The sequence below is a fragment of the Callorhinchus milii genome, unplaced genomic scaffold (assembly GCF_018977255.1).
Source record: "Callorhinchus milii isolate IMCB2004 unplaced genomic scaffold, IMCB_Cmil_1.0 Scaffold1, whole genome shotgun sequence".
Lineage (NCBI taxonomy): Eukaryota > Metazoa > Chordata > Chondrichthyes > Chimaeriformes > Callorhinchidae > Callorhinchus > Callorhinchus milii.
The window spans coordinates 26,144,744-26,164,260 of NW_024704742.1; the positions used below are offsets into that span (position 1 = coordinate 26,144,744).

General features: G+C 41.6%; 1 protein-coding gene across 2 annotated transcripts in view; it reads right to left on the reverse strand.

The window, feature by feature from the left end:
- Positions 1-3,435: 3,435 nt before the first annotated feature.
- Positions 3,436-19,517, reverse strand: part of crmp1 (collapsin response mediator protein 1) — a 44,244-nt gene continuing 28,162 nt past the window's right edge. For both annotated transcript variants that reach the window (XM_042339310.1, XM_042339315.1), the window contains exons 7-14: positions 17,402-17,470; positions 17,028-17,148; positions 12,044-12,200; positions 8,927-9,068; positions 7,951-8,121; positions 6,679-6,858; positions 5,773-5,938; positions 3,436-3,650 (exon numbers count right to left, since the gene is read on the reverse strand). In XM_042339310.1, the coding sequence (XP_042195244.1) occupies positions 3,559-3,650; positions 5,773-5,938; positions 6,679-6,858; positions 7,951-8,121; positions 8,927-9,068; positions 12,044-12,200; positions 17,028-17,148; positions 17,402-17,470 (1,098 nt within the window). In that variant the 3' untranslated portion in view covers positions 3,436-3,558. The remainder of the gene's footprint in view (positions 3,651-5,772; positions 5,939-6,678; positions 6,859-7,950; positions 8,122-8,926; positions 9,069-12,043; positions 12,201-17,027; positions 17,149-17,401; positions 17,471-19,517) is intronic.

Sequence of the window (19,517 nt, forward strand, 5' to 3'; positions counted from 1 at the left end):
GGTGCTGTGGATCCAGGGTGATGCAACACTGGAGGCTAGAAATTCCCTGGAGACTGATAATGGTACTGAAAATACCATGCATTGTAATGATAGATTGCCAATGTNAAAAAAAATTCTAAAGACAATAAATTGTTTGAAATTACCTAATGTTTCAAGATTGATTTGTGAATGCCTGTGATTTTTCTTCCATTATTTTAGACTATCCTTTTGTTACTCTCTTCTGCCATGTTTTCTTGTTAATAAAACAGTTCATGAATATACTGAAGACATATCTGAGTGTGCAACAGACCTATGCTGATTGGGATTGCACGTTTACTCCTGGTCTGTGCATATCTCAGCTTGGAGGGTAGGCGAGTAGTGAGCTACAGTAGCACAGCAAGTCACCTCAGCATCCCTCAGTTAGAGAGGAGACAATTCAGCAAGGATTTCTGTGCACAGTAACTAACCAGTCATCCGAGATGGAAAGCAATATGTGTGGATGCCAAGTAAGTTGCTGTGGAGATAATAGCAGCCCAAGTCCTGCTGCTGCAGAGGACAGTGTATTGTCTCAAAGAGCTGTGTTTGCCATGGTATATCTATAAACAGCTCCAGCTGTCTGACAGGAAATTTATGAGCTGTGATTCTGCAACTGTCTACCCCAAAATAATTTGCCTTGGAATAAAATAGATTACCTGTGCAGAGTAACCACTGGGTGCTTGGAAAGACTCCAGAGTAGGTTCTTTTTGCTACACTAGGGTTTGGTTGTCAAAGAGGTGCACCTCCCCAACCAATCTCCCACATACTTTGTGATAACTCACCAGCCTCCGCCAGGCCTGCCATGCGAGCATCAGGCCTTTAGGAGAGTGCACCGAGCCCCACTCCTCCGCCACAGCAACTCATCTCCCCGCCACAGCGCCCCACCACCCCCGCCACAGATTCCCACCCCCTGCCACAGCAGCCCACCCCCCGCCACAGCAACTCATCCCCCCGCCACAGCAACTCACCCGCCCTTGCCACAGCGCCCCACCCCCACAGCACCCCCCACCACCCCCCCACACAGTGCCTCAGCACCAATAAAAAGCGGGCATGCTCACCGTCCATTTTGATGATTGACCTAATTAAAAGCTGCTCCAAAGCCTGGCGTGCAGTTTGTGCGTAGAATTCCACCGCTGTATCTGGGTGTGTCTGGAACAGTTCTGGTTTAAGTGTTCGTTGTAGCAGGGCAGATTTCCATCGGGGGGAAAAAACAGGTCGTGCTTTTGGGATGGTTAAAACTGGAGGTTTGTTATACGCAGGGTTCGTTATACAGAAGTTCGACTGTATTTCTTTTGCGAGATATATTGCAAGATGCACAGGAGCTGTCTTCCGGCATTGAAACTCTTCTCTTTTCAAATAGTGTCACGAGTCTTCAACATCCACTATAATAGGTCTGCATGACATCGGTTTACCTCAAACAATGTTCCACTCCCCCAGCAGTAGACTGAAGAGTCAGTCTGGACTCTTTGATTATTACATTAATAAATATTAATCACCTGATTCAAAATCTACTTATTATGTATCTCTTCCCATATTTTTTCTACATCTTCTGTCCATTTAATCTATAAAGAGAAATTGTAAATTTTCAACCTTAGAAAAATGTAGCAGATCACAAGACAATTGACCTGTATTTTTGTTCTGATTAATGTGATTGTTAAGAAGTGAATCTTTCGGCAGTCGAGACCAATAGCCCAGGAATTTTAACACATTTTTGAGCACGATGTCTATGAAACAAAAAGCTTTTTGCTGAAGTGCATTTTAGACCAGCAATCGCTATCCCGAACAGGAATCTCATTGAATGGTACAGAGGTGATCTTTCTTACTCCATTAAATATCAGAGTGTATGTCCTGCTACTGTATTTAAATGCTAATGGTATAATTGTATTATTATAGTTTTATTTTATAACAGGGTATATGAAGGCTGGAGGCTTCAAGGGTGTGGTCATAGGGTAGTGGGATTCAAAATCCATCCTGCTCTGAGAAATTGTGCTGACTTAATAGGCTCCTTCTGCACAGTAAATTTCTATGATTCTATGCAATCATTTTAAACCAAATCCAATACAGAAACTCTTGAGCAATATCACTGTCTTAAAAATTCCACTTTAATGATTTTACTTTGGATCATTCATGAAATTACACTCCCAATTGCAGTGATAAGGGCGTGTTTCATTGCCACAGCTAACAACCAATGCCTCGTCTAACTGTTCAGGTGGATTTTAAACAACCCATGCATAGTACTACTCAAAAAAGAAGGGAGTATCTCCCAGTGTTGTGGCCAACAAGCCCCTTAATAAAATTGGTCAAATGCAAGGATTAACATTATTAATAGTGAATAAAGTGCTGCAAGACTGAAATAGTGTACTGAAAACAGGTGTATTCAGCTTCTACAAATGCCTCTGGCCATTTCCAAAATAAAGTATTGCTGTAAAATATATAGCAAAACACAGAGTGTAGTTTTTAGGTGTAATTTATTTATTTCACAACCTTAGGGCTCAAGTGAATAATTCACTACAGTACTCAATCTGAAATAGTAAGTACAAATGCATGTGAATACAAAGAAAGAATCAGTATCAAAAAGTTAAAAAAAAATGGCTGTGGTGTTAGACTGCATGAAGACCACTCTCCTGCCAACCAGTCACTTGTGCTTAATACTGCTTACATTTCTCGTGCTAAGATACATCACTTGTAAAATAGCTCGATTTCCTTTTGCTAAAATTGTTTCTTTAAGCTTTCCAATGTGAAAGATTTTTCAACCTTACAGCAAGCTGAAATCACAACGTAAACTCGGAAATGATTCAGCAAGATGTTTTTTTGTGAAATCACGATGTAAACTCTGAAATGACTCCACAAAATGCTTCAGCATTTGTCTTTTAGTGTCTGAAGTTGCAAGTGAGTAATTCTTAGCTGCACAACTAACCTTTTCTCAAGCATTTGCTTGAATGCAAGGTACACGCTATGGTTCAGTTCTCCAAATGTCAACCACGATAGCCCTGTGTTGCACAGTTCTATAAACTTTTCAACCTTCCTATTCCCCGTTATATTCTTGATGATCGAAACAATAAAACATTAAAAGATGCGGCACTATAAAGCTGCACCGGTTTAGGAAACGCAGTGTGGCAAAAGCACTTTAGCTCTTGGCAATGTGTCCTAATTTTATTTATTTATTTTCCTCAATACACAAAACAACTTGCATCTTTTAGTATCATGCACTAACTCCCTAAAATAGCTAAAATGTGCAAAAGACCCTTATTAAGTTACAAGGAACATGACTATACCAGTGCAGTGAAGGGTAATGGTAAGGTAAAGGAAGCACTATGCTTTAAGTGATGATGGCATGAAGAACACCTCTGTGGCGGTCAATTCCAAGCAAAACACATCACATAATTAACCTCATTCTATAGAACAAACATACACGCGCACAAGTTTTGTTTCATTTTATTTTTCTGAAGTATCAGAGAACACCGGTTTTCGTAACACTTATAGCTTAAGGGGAAGTGAACCTGCTTTGTAGCAGCCACCAGCAGCGAAACCCTGCAGTCATTGTCACCCTAGGCTGGTGATGTTGGAGCGTCCTCCGGGGGGATTGACAATACGATGTCCGGATCGTCGCGGGATGTTGTCATCCGCCTGGGCACCTAACAGGTACAACACAGCCAACCGGTTACAAATGTTACATTTTCTAGTAAGCATGTTTGGAGGAAGTCCAAAATATAACAATAGATACAGTAAAAGATATAAGAGATCCAAAGATTGGTGGATTACATGTAATCCATTAAGTTATAATAATAATAATAATAATCCTTGCATTTGATATAGCGCTTTTCACGTCTTCTCGACATCTCAAAGCGCTTCACAGAGTAGACCGTAAAGTGAATTTGACTGTATATTTGTGAGCGAACCACTTATTGCCATTCATATGAACATAGCAAACTACAGCTTTCTTCAGCAATGCCTAAACCATTTCTCCACTCGTGCTATTTGGCAATTACTGCAAAGCTGTTGTGTGTTGCTAACAACAGACGGAAACAAGGCACTGTATTTTCAAAAGGGCTGCAGATGTGGCACCCATTTCCCTACAGAATTCCTGTGACCTACAGGTAATAATTGGATAAGGGAAATTCAAATTGTTTTCCATTAATGTCATTAAACAGGCATAATATTTGCTCTTAAATGTCTGAATTATGTGCCACTTTTAGAATGGCCGTAGTGATTAGATTTGTCCAAAAATATAATTAATTCACTTTACAGCATAGTTTGCGAAATGTTTTGAGACTTATTGAAGACGTGATAAAGCGCTACATAAAATGGAAGGATTATTATTATTAAGTAGGCACTAACATTCTGTGCAATTACCCTTTCATTAAAGTATTAATGTTCTGACTGTCCAAACCACTTTTAGTCAAGCAAATATATGTGAACATCACAGCAAGTAACACAAAAAGATATAGTACACACTACTACACAGTTTGATTATGACTTGTGGGGATCTAAATTGGATGTAATTGTTAAAATAGCCCCAAATCCTGTTTGCCCTGTTTACTGTTGCCTCACACTATTTTAACATTGAGACAATGAGACAACTAACACCCCTAGATCATTTTCAGCTCCCCCCCCCCACACTCCCCCACCCCAGCAAGCTCTATCGCATCCAAGGATGTTTTTCTTATTTCCACTTCTTCAATTCTTACTTATGCATAGCTTACATTAAAGGCTAAGATCATGATGGATTTCAGGACCTCAGGCTTCCACTAAGATCCTGGTTATCTTGAAATCACCATGTGAGTCTGGGTTTGAACTGACTGTATATGTTCCATTATTACAACCCCAGTGCACTGCAGCACCTCCCGCTCATAATGCTGTTAGGTTTAAGATATAGAAATGTAGCAAGATTACTTATTAATCTTTTAAATATATATATAGAAATTTTTTCTCATCATGGTGAAGGATATGAATCATTCGACCAATGTTTCCTCTTTTCTGCTATTGGACTATTACCATTGTTATAGTACGTTTCGGGTTGGATTGACAATTGAGTACCAATTTTCACCATTTTGTTGGGAGTTTGTGCTGTGGACTCACCCACTTAGAGCTGGGTTAAGGCAACCACTACTCAAAACATTTCATTTTGACGCCAGTCCCCTTAACAAACACATTCATTTCTATTATTCACTTAGTGCAAAATTAGTAAGTACAGTATGAAATTTCATCATAAATAAAAACATTCAAATACATCACTTCTTTTTATCAATCAGCAAATGACAGACCCCACAAGTATACCCACTGAATATAGTAATGTGCTGTGGCTCAGAAAATAAGGCAACCATGGACTCCTCCACAACCACCGTTCTTCATCTGTGACCAAAACCAATTGATAAGAGATGCCCAGTTGACAAAGTGGGCGATTACCACCACAATCACTAAAAGAGAAGGTCAATCAAGTAACACATGACATGAGTCAGAACCAATGCCAGAACCAAAGCCATAATAATACTTGCATTTGATGTAGCGCCTTATCATGTCTTCGGACATCTCAAAGCGCTTCACAGAATATGCTGTAAAGTGAATTGACTGTATATTTTGTGGGCGAAAGCCATGGGATCTGAAGATGAAAGCTCTCGTTTTAAAATAAGCTTCTTCGATAACTTGCCTGTTTAGACCAGTACCAAAAACTGTGCAAAATATAAATCAAGCACAGTGTCCATAATGTAGATATTGTTTAGTTACATTTGGTTTTTATGCAGATGTTAAATGTCTCACCTGATAGACTAAAGCCAGACTGGTGTAGGTTCCGGATTGGTGGGGGCTGTGGTTTGGTTGGAGATGACTTAGTCGAAGGGGCTGGAGTGATATATTTGGGAGTGACTGGAGAGTCATATACTGGACCATCGTACATCCCTCTGGACACTGGGTACAGCTCCGTCACCTTACCAGAGGCAATGAGGAGGCACATGTAAATTGGGCGAAACCATCAGATAAATATAATAGGAGAAGCATTTAGGTTAATAATATTTTATAAACTCCATTCCTATTGATCACTGGATAATACCGGATAAACACATTCACATGCTGCTCACTGTACAAAACCACTGCTAGGAAATGTTTAACTGTTGTCCTGAAATGATGTCACTGTCTGAACAGAATTTCAAGTCATGTGCAGTGCCAGCTTCTTACCATTATATTTTGAGGTTACAAGCGCTGGCACTGGAGCCGATATGTCGATAAGCAAAACAATATCCCACCTTTTACTGTCTCCTAAAATAATCTCCCGGCTTCAGCCATCGCAGTGATTCAATAGAGTTTTAAATTGAGGGGATGTTTTAATAATAATTTTCTATATAAATATCGCCATGATAGTGTAAATAGCATTAGCACAAAGACAAGGTCATAAGATTAAAGGGTTTCAATGTGCACCAGTAACAGCAAAAATAAGTACTGATACAATCTCCTGACATTGGACTATTGTTAATCCAATGACAAATAGATTGACTGCTATAGGGAAAAGTTACTTCATATGTATCAGCTTTCGATAGTATGGCATAAACTTTGTTAAAACTACTCTTACTTTGCCCCTACTTCTCTCTCTCTCTGTTTCTCTCTCTCTCTCTCTCACACACACACATACACATATATAGTAAAACATAAAATGTTCAGTGCCATGCTCACCTTGTTCCTGATCTTGATGCGCTGGTATATATATTCCGGGAACTGTTTACGAGGAATGAAACGGCCTGTTCCCTGGTTAACATGGAGATTTCCATCTTCCAGCACAATATTTCCCTGACTGATGACCACCAATGGGGCACCACGACACTCCATTCCCTCAAAAATATTATATTCCACAGTCTACAGAAATTAAACATTATAAAAAGATATAATCTACATCCTTTGGAAATGAAACAATATATTACCAACAATCAAATTATTTTTTAATAAAAGATCCAACCCATAATAGTTTGTCATGTTCTTCTCTCTTGCAAAATTCAGAAAATAGAATATGCATTTTATGGATCATGACTTGACACAGGCAACAACCAGTTGCATTTATGTAATGGTAATCCTTATATTTGGTATAGAGCCTTTCACGTCAGAAGGACGTCTCAAAGCGCTTCGCAGGATTTACTGTAATGTGCAGTGACTTGTGTGTTTTATGGGCGAACGTGTTTTATATAACGCCCTTGCTGTAGGATAACAGCTCAGGAAATGCTGTGCAAAGGTGGATTTCTTGTGGAACAAGAAGGTCCCAATTCGATCTCTGGTTTATGCTGTTAGCTGATCCCAGATGTTGAGAGGTGCTACAATTCACCTCAGTGACCTTGGTTACTGAGAAGAGAAATAGGCAATCAGAGTTCCAACTCCAGATTACTATCGACTGATTCCAGGCAAGGAGGTGCTCATAGGTGAAAAAATGCTACCATGGGCCAGGTAACTGACACTCCTGGAATAAAAGCCTGGTTAGGCGATTCCTTCTGGGCAAGAGGGAAGAATATTGGAGGAATTTAATCAATTTTAAAATATTTTGAAGTACAATCAAGCTCACACTATTCATAAGGAAACTTGATCCTTACTTGAGGGAGAAGAGACTAGTGGGGTAAAAGGAAACTCATAGGAGGATAAACACTGGCATGAACTATTTGGGCCAAATAGCCTGTTTCTGTGCTGTATCCAGGCTCCTTGTGTCATAACGTGCTTCAGGGGGTTTTCTCTAATGTATAGGGATTGTATTTATAGGTGAACACAGCAGCTAATTTCAAGCCTCATTAATGTGCCAAGTTTGCTGAACTTCAAAGTTAGAATTTCTACATCATACAACAGCTGGACTGTTTTGCCTATAATTATTAAACTTGTTTAAAACAAAACAAATTTAAAACGAGATATTTGGCAAATTTCTACAAATACACATAAAAATAAATCCAAGAATAAAGAGATGCTCCTTACTGAACGGTGTGTTTTGGCAGAGATTGTTTTAACAGTATCGGGATCCCAGATGACGAGGTCAGCATCAGAACCCACAGCTATCCTTCCTTTCCTTGGGTACAGGTTAAAGATTTTGGCAGCATTGGTGCTTGTGACAGCAACAAATTGATTCTCATCCATTTTACCTGTAGCCTTTAAACAAAGATGATAAAAGACTCAAGTTACAATAAAGAAAGAAAGAACGAGAGAGAGAGAGAGAAAGGAAGGAACTGCCTGATTGCTTTGAAACGTTGTACAGAACTGCACAAGGTGGACAAATTCCCTTCTCTTTTTGAATAGTGCCATTGGATCTTTAATATTCTCCAACACCTAAGCCTGAAGATGTTTTATATATAGCATGCTTCCTTGCTCCCTAAATGCTGAGCTAAGAAAGCTATTGCCTACAGTGAAACTGAGCCACAGAATCCCAGAAGTTTTGACCTTCTGTCTACATTGAGATAAATGACTTCAACTAAACTCAGGCAAGGAACCAATATTCAGTCAACACACATAATGTGTATGTAGCAAATGTCAATATCTTCAGGACAGGAGGGGAGACTCTAGAAGGGAACCAAATGCAATCATTTATTTTGACAATCTAGCTATACAGCACAGTTGTTGGGTGCTTTCTGCCATCTTCCTGACTAAGGACTGTGTGTTATGCGGAGACATTATGTGGGGAGGGGAGTGGGGGGATTGCCTTTAAAATGCAATAACCTGTATTCAACAGCAAGACAGTAATAATCAACTTGCCACACAGAGACTGAAAAGTAATCTTCACATAAATCCAGTACAGGATTATATGTGCTGTAAATTGTTTTGAGTTACTGCATCAAAAATGTGACCTGTTTAAGACCACAGTCCCGCCTACCCCTAGAGGGGTATACACATCATCATGAAGAATACGTGTATGTGACTGATAGAGAACTTTGTACCTGGTACCATTACAGCAACTTACCACTGCCTTCTCCCAGATGATGCTCATTCTTTCTTCAATGCCATTTGTGCCTTCAGGGATTAAGCAGAAGTTATCTTTCCCAATGGCTTTCTGAGCTGTGGTGAATGTGCTGTGTGCACTCCCCGTGACCTGCAGATCTCCGCTAGGAGAAAAATACAAACCAAAGCATGTCAGATAATTTGTTCCTAATGGAATAAGGAATCACGTTCCCCATGTGGCTCAGAGGGTAATGATGACCATAAAGTGAAGTACTGAGCCATCCAGAATAGAAGACAATATTCTGTGCTCACTTAACTCATCTTAACCAGGATAATAGTGATGGGTTGGCACAATTGGCTTTCAATTGATCCTTAGATTATGGAGGCTGTCAAACCCAGCCATAGTTTTTATTCTCAAACACTGTTCAGTGAGTCAATTCTGTAAAGGACATATGCGTGGACCTCCAAGTCATGAAATTCAACCAAGTCTTAACCTTTTATACCATTTTGTCTTAAAATTTAAAATTGCGCAGAATTATGAGAAATCCTGAAATTCACCCTTAATTTGAAAGCAGTTTTTTTTTAAAAAAACAGTAGGAAACTGGCTTCCAATTTACAGTTCAGTTCTACTATAATCTGGTGCTTTACAGCACAAATTTGGTTATAATAAGGTTATAATCCACACACATGAAGCCAAGCCACTCTCTTCCCAGTCAACTCTCACACTGAAATGGCTAACATTCAGATCATGTAATTACTTTCTGCTTTGTGCATGCTCGCCACTGAGAAATGGCAATGGCAGCCACCCAATAATAATAATCCTTGCATTTGATATAGCTCCTTTCATGTCTTCTAGACGTCTCAAAGTGCTTCACAGAATATGCTGTAAAGTGAATTGACTGTATATTTGTAGGCGAAATGCGGCAGCCAATTGCGCACAGCAGTGTCCCACAAAAGGTCGTGGATTGAAAATGACCAATTTATTATCGTTTTGTTTTTTGGAGGATTATTATTCGGCTTGTGGAGTAAGGAAACTTGCCCAAGGTTTAGCCCTGTCTGGAACTGAACCCAGGTGTCTCGCGTGCAAAGCGAGTGTTTTCACTACTGAGCTACAGGACTCCACAATGATCTAGAAGTCAGCCGTAATTTTCAACACGGGAACAGGTCAGTACACAAGGACTACGCCATACGGCTGTACACATTGCCAGGGAAAAACTATCACGCCTTGTTTAGTGCAAGTTGGAATTTCATGGCTCTCAACCACTATATTGTAACAGCCACAGCTTTCATTTATACAGCGCTTTTACATAGGATACTGTCTTGGAGCACTTCACAGTGGATGCCGAGCAAGGAAGGAGAGAGGGAAGTGACCATAGAGGTTGAAGAAGTAGCCTGAACTTGTCCTCAACCAAGGTTTCAAATTTTACCTGGACTTAAAGATCATTTTCTCTTAAAATTTAAGATCCCCTGAGCAGTGAACATTTCTCAAATTCAGTTATAAGGCAATAATTCAGATCCATAAAATCCCAACTCACGCTAAAACAAGCTTGATAGCCACTTGATGTGAGCAACACCAACATATTATCATGATTCATAAAGTGCCTTAATAAGGGCTCTAGAATTCTGCTCCAGAAATAGGGGAAGTCTGCTCCAGATATAGGAGCAGAGTTCTCATGAGTCAACATTACCTACAGGGAACTCCTGATAACTCGTCACTCCAAGAGAAAAGGGCTAAATGACTAGTTATCTGGAGTGGCCAGTTCAGCATACGTTTAAGTATGTGAATAAATGTATTCGGGATATTGCCAGCATGATGACTAAAGTAGTAGTGACAAGTTAATCCGGGGTTGAATTAGCAGGAGTTTACTGTAGCTCCAATTACCAGAAGGACTTCCTATTTGCAATCTTGAATCCCGAATTTAAGGAATCCCGTTGTTAATCACTACAATTCATGGGGCCATCTTTGCCCAGAATTAGCTTTGCATATAAAATATTGGGGGTTCTTTTGTAGTTTTGCCCCATTATCCTTTAACCAGCGTTCTGCCTTTGTTTATATCTTTGCTTGAGGGGATGGAGATTGCTGGGTCAGTAAAGGTTCAGTGGTCATACTTGAAAGACACAGGCTCAATCAATTTTATCCCCTCTGCTAATCTCCTGTGTTCTTTGGAGAAGGGCTGAGCAGAGCTCAGAGGGATAATTGGTGTAAGTATCTTCACTGAGGTATAGGAGTATTGTAAGATTCCTGCAGGCAGCACTTGTGCTCCCATTCCTTCCCCCACTGGCCACAGCAGATGTTAGGGTGCGCTTGTGAGGGGATGGCAAGCAAGCCAGAAATAGAAAATAAGCCTTTGCAAGCAACCTGTCACTTTGGACTGAAATAGGTACTGTGCAGGAATAACACAGGCAGAAGGACCTTCTTTATCCAAACTTCTTTTGTGATCTACTGTTTGACATAAGGTATTGTTGAAGGCATGGGCATAGCCTTGTGTGGGCCTAGGTAGGTCATGGCCCACCGAATTAACACTCAGATCAGCCCATGGGCTGTGCATGCTGCCTCTGAACTCCTGGGACGTTCCTGCTCTCTTCCTATCATTCAGCAGCTCGCCGTGCTGCGTGAGAAGGTATAGGTTGTCCCGCCTTTCCTGAGCACCAACTGATGTTGCTAGGCACATTCACATTCACCTTGTCACATGTCAATCTCTGCGCTCGTGTCCCACTCCAGCTCTCTTCCCCGTCAGAGTGGAAGGTATGAGGCAGCGCAGAGATTGACAGGAAGAGAGCCAGAGCAGGAGGTATGATACCAGCCACTCGGGTGCTTTTTCAGTGGCGTAGCTAGGAATGGAAACCTTTGTTCATTGCCCGTCCACCATAAGTCATTGCCCACCCAAATATCCATTCCCAGCTACGCCCCTGGAAGGTAACAGTGTCCTTCAGGCTAAAATCAATCCCCCCTCAATAACAATCCTCAGAATACTGCAGCATACAACAAAGGTGCTCACAAACAAAATTACTCACCTGTAGCAAACCAAAACCGCATTTAAGTTCAATATATATGAAAAGTTCAGAGTGAAATGTCTCTCTAACACTATATGGCCAGGGTTTGCCATTTACAAGGATTAAACTGATGCAACGGTCATACCAGGCTAATAGAGAGTTGAGGTGGTCGGGTGTTGTGGGATCAGGACTCAGTGGTGGTGATGTTACAAAGGCCGCAGCTTTGGCCCAGTTTTTGCTCCAGTAATGGGTTCCATCTGTCCCAAGGCTTGCAGTGATTGGCTCTCCAAAAACTACAGCTCCTGTTAATAAAGGAACAAACAGAATCTGGCACTGAGTCCTTTAAGTCTCTTTTTTGTCATGTTCTCTTTTATGGTTTTATTCATTCCAAAAACCTCTGTAAGATACTTAATTTTTCAAAAAATATGAGTTTCTCTTGGAATACTTCAAACGTACGGGTTTGATTTGTGTACACAAGAGTCAGATCTGTTTGCTTCACATTTCTGGAAATTGTTTTTTAATTTCCTTCATTTTAAAACTATAAATAATAAGCAATAATAATAATAATCCTCACATTTGATACAGCGCCTCATCATGTCATTGAGATTTCTCAAAGCACTTTACAGGATTTGATGTGATTGTTTTGTGAACAAGAAATAAATAATTATAAATTATTTTCTTCTCCTGAGGTTTCCTGCAACACATATGGATGATCTGTTTCCAGGCCTCTGCTTAAGGTACTCCTGAACTAGCTGCTAAAGTGAACACTGAACAAGCACATAAATACAAACAAAATTACATTTGTAAAGCTCCTTTCACGTCAGAGGATGACCTAAGGCACTGAACAGTCAGGAATTAGGACTTAAGAAGGGGGAGAGGGGGGGAATTAGGGAGGGTGGGGGTCAGAGAGGGTAGGAGGGTGGCTGAAGGCACAGTCAAAGTGAAGGGTCTTGAGGCGTGCCTTGAAGGAAGAAAGGGAGGGAGCCAGGCAAAGGGAATGTGGGATGGAATTCTGGAGGGTGGGCAGAGAGGCTGAAGGCCCAATTGTCGATGGTGGGGCGGGCCAGGCGGGGGACATGAAGCAGGCGGGAGCCTGCTGAACAGAGGCAGCGGACAGGTTGATAAGGGGTTAGCAGGTTGAAGAGGAAGGAGGGGGCAAGGCCGTGGAGGGCCTTGAAGGTGAGCACGAGAATTCTGAACTCGATCCTCTGAGGGATGGGGAGCCAGTGGAGCCGGGTGAGGGTGGGTGTGAAGGGGGTCATGGAGCCTGGTGCGGGAGAGGGCACAAGCTGCAGAGTTCTGGGTGGTCTGCAGCTTGTGGAGGGAAGAGTTGGGAAGGCCGATACGCAGGGCGTTGGCATAGTTGAGCCTGGATTTAATGAAGGCATGGATGAGGGTTTCGGCAGCCTGAGAGGTGAGGCAGAGGCAGAGTCGGGCAATATTGCAGAGGTGGGGGAAGGCAGTGCATGTCATGGCATGAATCTGGGGGAGAAGGGACAGTTGAGGGTCGAACTGGATGTGACAGGCAGTCAGTGGTCCTGGAGTCGAGGGTGGAGGCAGAGAGATAGAGTTGGGTGTCATCCGCTTACATGTGGAAGTTGACCCCATGTCTGTGGATGACATCACCAAGAGGGAGTATGTACAGGTTGAAGAGGAGCGGACCGAGGGCTGAGCCTTGAGGAACATCGCACATGGCGGTGCGGGGGCTTGAGGAGAAGCCGTTTGTGGAAACAAAGTGGAGCCGATGTGAGAGATAGGATCTGAGCCATTCAAGGACAGAACCTTAAGGTTGAGGTGACAGGAGAGGCGGTGGAGGAGGATTGAGTGGTCCACAGTGCCAAAGGCAGCAGAGAGGTCCAGGAGGACGAGGAGACAGAGGGAGCCCTGGTCACAGATGGACAGAATGTCATTTGTCACCTTGACCAGGGCTGTTTCCATGATGTAGGCAGCACGGAAACCCAATTGGTGTGGTTCATAAAAGAAGTGGCAGAAGAGGAAGGAATGAACCTGGGAAGCAATAACTCTTTCAAGGACATTGGAAAGGAAGTTTGGAGATGTAGCTGTAGTTAGTGAGTAGGGATGGGTCCAGGGAGCTTTTTTTAGGATAGAGATGATGACAGCTGTTTTTAGGGGGATGGGAACGGTGTCAGTTGACATGGAGAGGTTGACGAAGTCTGAGAGTAAAGGGGCGAGGAGGTGGAGCTGGGAATAAGGAGAGGGATAGGGATGGGGCCAAAGGAGCAGGTGGTGGGCTTCATAAAGACATAAAAAAGCACAACATGACCAACAGACGATCTGCCCCTTTCTTTTCACAGTGCATTAAGAATGCTGCAACACAGGAAAAGGAGAACCCACTCAACCACAGAGCATGTTCTGCTATTTTACTCGATCACAGCAAATCTTTGAATCCCACCTCCTCGCCTTTTCTCCAAACCCTTACTTCCCAACAGTGATTTGTATTTGTGTTTATTTTCCTTTGCTTGTGTGACAGTACTTGTCACATTCTCAGAACCTTTCTTTGTGTGAAGAAATGTCAAATGAAACTAATCCTTGCATTTGAAATAGTGCCCATAACATCAAAAAAATCTCAAAGTGATTCACAAAGTTTCTATACATTGACTGGATATTTGCAGGCAAATGCGGCTGCCAATTTATGCACAGGCATGCTATGACTCATGACCTACAAATGAGGTGAAGCAATTTAATCTGGAAGATTGTTGGTCAGGACACTGGGATAAACTCCCTCTTCTTTTTGAATAGTGTCATGGGATCTGCAATGCCCACCTGAACAGGCAGACTGATTTAATCTGCTAAGGAAAGTTTCTGCATGGTTTGGTTTTCTCTCCCTGCCAGCTTCAGGAGAAATGTCTTACTCACTGTCAGTGCTTCGATAGGCCGCTGGAGTGGGTACGATCTGGGGAACCTAATGCCCCCACTCCATCAGCACAATAAACCACTGCATAACCCAACAGTTCTGAGACTGTTGTCAATCCAATTGCTCGTTGCTTTGGTGAAACTTCTTTGCAAACCGGGGAATGAAAAATAGGACATCTCATTGACACATTTAATGCATCATTTCAAGTCTGTTATGAAACATCACAATTTTCACCCCAGGGTGGCCAAGAAATATTCTGTAAATAGATAATGTTTAATAAGGGCCATTGGAAACAAAACAAACAGCATAAAAGTGCTGCAAAAGAATACCACTGTGTAAACATCACCCTGGATCACTATTACGGTGCACACCGACAGGTCATGACAGCACAACCTTAAACTAAAGCACCAACAGAATTAAAACAGTTTACATTAGAGATAAAATAAGGTCTTCCTAAATAAAATCTTTGCAACCTGTTGAAGTTGTGCCATACAGACTAAAAAGGTCAGCCTGGCTCAGTGGTAGCACTCTCTCCTCTGAATCAGGGGTTGTGGGTTCAAACCCAACATCAGGATTTTGAGCTCATTGTCTTGCCTGATACTCTAATGCAGTGCTGGGGGTGTGTTGTATGGTCGGAGATGCTATCATTTGAATGAGACATTAAACCAAAGCCCCATCTGCCTGTTCAGGTGGATGCTAAAGATTCCATGGCACTATTTGAAAAGAAAGAGGAGCTTATCTCTGGGTCCTAAAACATACCCAATCACTCTAGTTAACAATGTAATCCTACAAAGCACTTTGAGACATCTTCCAGACTTGAATGGTGCTAAAACAAATGTAACTATTGTTATTATTATCTAGGGAACCCTGCTGGAAAGTGTGTGTGTGGAGATATCACATAAAAACAGCAAACAGCTTAGTTAGGATGGCTCACACCCCCTCACCACCCATGGTCCAATCTCCTGCTGACATTGAAGGTCAGGATCACACATGAAGAACAGGTACTTTGGGAGGTAGGAGAGGACAGCCAGTGCCTATACAATTTATATTTATATAGTGCCTTTCATGACAAGAGGTTTCAAAGCACTTCACACTGCTAGTGGAGCGTTGTAGTTTAGTGGTTAGAGCATTCGCCTCACAAGCGAGAGAACCTGGGTTTGATTCTGGTGGGCAAGCTTCCTTATTCCATACGCCTCCGTTTACCTAGCAGTATGTAGAAACCGAATTGTTAGTCGATTGGCGGATCACTTTTCCAGGGCTAATAATCCCTCCAAAAAAATATATATTTTGGTCACTCAATTCTCAACTGTTTATGGGACACTGCTGTGTGCAATTAGCTGCCACGTTTTGCTCACAAAATATACAGTCAATTCACTTTACAGTATATTCTGTGAAGCGCTTTGAGACATCTCGAAGACTTGATAAGGTGCTATACCAAATGCCAGGATTAGTATTATTATTCCCTGGGTACCTTACCTAGGGGTTGGCAGCTGGGAAAGGAAAAGATGACCAAAAGAGGTATGTCTTGAGACGGGCTTTGAACCTGGGTTAGGGTTATGGCGAGGGCGGGAGAGAGTTGGAGAGGCTCTGGGATAGAGTTCAGAACCATAAAGTCCCCATAAAAAAGTGCCTTCAAGCAGACAGGGAATAACTGGGGACTTGGGAAGAGTTAAATAAGTTAAGGCAGCAACTGAAAATCATAATCTACATTGTCAACATTTATATTCAGTTATAAAGAACTAAAATGTTATTTCATGGCTTCAATCTTTACAGTAACTCTGTAGTACAGGCTCTTTCTCTCTCCCCCACACACACATACTCCAACTCAGTAACCCCTCCAGCATTAAGCAACCATACCCGTCCATCACTTTTCCCTGAAAACGGACAGAAGAAAAATTAAACAGATATTGAAGCCATGATGTGATTTTTTGTTTCAGAAAAATTGAAAACACTAATGATTCCAACATCCACAAGCAAATCCAATTCACAACACGGTCACAACCCATTCTCTGCTGCCTGTCTTATAATGTAATGTTTGGACTCCTAATTTTGCTGTGGGCAGAACTTGGAGCCTCATGTTAAGCTACGTGGACTGTCATTGACTGGTGAGCATTACAATGTAGAGCTGGGGAAGTGTAAGTAGTGTTCGTGTGATTTGCCTCTCCTTGAACTGCAGAATAATTCAGTATTAATGCTGAAATACGGATGGTCTGAGTATTCTGGAGGCAGCATTTGGAAGTCGTGTGGGTCTTACCTTTTTTCCTGGCTTGGGCAATTACATCAGCTGCACTTTTACTCATCACCTTGGTGATATACAAGGGACAATTGATCCGACTGGCAATAGTGATAGCACGATAAACAGCCTCAGCCTCCAACTGTAAAGAAAGCATGAGGAAGTAAATATTGAGCTTAGAATTGGTCAAGTGCATTGTTTAAATATGACTAATACACCATCTAGATGTAAATCTCGCACGTGGTCTAATCATTGCAACTTGGTTTTATTTATTATTGTCGATCCCTTTATTATTAGCTTTGATTGTTTCTTATATATATACAAGTTAGTTCACCATCCTCAGGCTGGTCTTGTGATTGTTGTGTGAAGGAAACAGAGAAACGAAAAGGCTTTACCTCTTCGGGCCTGCTCAGTGCATGACCTTCAGGTCCATTTATTCCCATTTCCAAAATCCGCTTTTGTTCCTAAAAAATAATTTTTTAAAAGTTACAGTATTAACCTCCTGATATGGGTACCTCAATTGAATGTCAATAATTGTCCTTTGTCACGCTTTAAACGTGCTTGGACATACAATACAATTTACATTTATATAGAGCCTTTCACGATGGAAGGATGTCTCAAAGCATCTAAAACTGCTTGTTGTGCACCCGAGCTGGTGGGAGCCAAAGGTGATTAGGAGGGAAAAGTTGACCCAAAGTCCAGACACAGGTAGGTCTCGAGACAGGCCTTGAACCAGGGGAAGGAGTGAGGGAAGCAACAAGTTGGAGTCACTCGGCACTGCAGTTCCAGAGAGCAGAGATGGACAGAATGGTTAAAAGCCTGCTCGCCAATGTTGGGTTGACATGAAGCAAGCCAACATGTTCACTGGTAGGTAGCTATTGCTGCCTTCTTGCACAGTCAGATAGCACAACAATAACTTGCATTCATAAAGCAGCCTTCACACAGGGTAGCATCTCAGTGCACTTAACAATGGTGGAGCTTTAAGCTGAGCCAGGGAGAGGTGGGGAGGGGACAGCAGGCACAATCGAAGAAGAGGGTCTTCAGGTGTGATCTGAAGATGGATAACAACGACAAATTAGATTTGTATTGCACCTTTCATGTCAGGAGGACGACCCAAGGCGCTGACAAGGAGACAGAAAGCTCCAGAGTCTCAGGGTGTAATGGTTAAAGCATTTAATTAAACCAATTGCAATTGTTGGGTGACACAGGAAGCGACACAAAAGGAGAATAACAGTTAAAAAAAACTATCTGCATCAACGGTGCACATTCTATGCTCTACATAGGATAGATGTAATCGATTTTATGATCCTTCTGCAGATCATCAATACACTAAACAGTGTATAAAAGATTTAAACAATTGCCAATTGTGGTGGCAGGGGAGCAACCAGATTGTCAAGGTTGGATAGTTTGAAGCCAAAAGGACATGTTACCTCACCAACAAAATATACGATCACTACACTTTACAGGATATTGTCTGAAGTGCTTTTGCTATGAAAGGCTCTACATTAAACATAATTATTATTATTTTTATTATTGTCAGTCACTCCTGCAGCTTAATCCTTCCAAATGGAGTCCTTGGGTACATATGTGCAACCACAAATCTCCCACCCCTGACCCAGGCTCCTGCTAGGAGCTAGACATCCTCCACAGCATCTGTGATAATCTAGGTCACTAATACAGACATTGGGGACAGTGAGAAGGAACCACCTCAGGCTGTTCTGTGGCAGCTGCTGTCTCTCCTGCTGCTGTCTCATTCCATATACATTACATTACATATACCCTGCAGCAAAACACCAATATTCCCAAACAAGTGTACGTAGCACTTTTTGGTTCTAATACGATAAGAGGGACTTCAGCGTGGAATTAATAGCCTGTGGTTGGACTTTCAGTCCACATATCAGAATACTGAAGATTCAGTATGCTTGTCAGCTCAAACTTGACAAAATACATTTTAGTTCCTATTAGCACCTGAACCGGGAAAAGGCAGGTATAGGACTGAAAGGATTGCTTTTTAAAAGACCCCGCACAGATGGATCGAATTGCCTTTTTCTGTCCTGTAAATTTCTATCACTCTATGAGTCTAGCACAGATTTCTATTTATATTGCTAGCATTATTTATGTTTAGTTTGAACAATGTAACACCACAAACCGGAATCAAAGGGATGCTGTTCACTAAGAACTTCTGCACAATGTAATATAGACAGTGCTGATTGAGAAGCTACTGTGGTTTGCAGTGGTTAAGAAGCCAAAGAGGTTTTCAGAATACGTTTACAAGGTCCAGAACTGAATGGTGTTCTGAGAGCTTCTGCTAGATCAGAACTGTAGGTGATATGATTAAAGAAGCAGGTCACTTGCTAATTTACAGTAATCTCCTGCCCCGATCTAATAATAATTGGTTTACAATACACTGAAACGATTAAAACCTAAATAACTCAAAGGGGCATGGTCTTAATGAAAAGGTGCTTGGCAAACCTTGTTTTGTTTCATTAAAAATTTTCATTTTCATGAAAA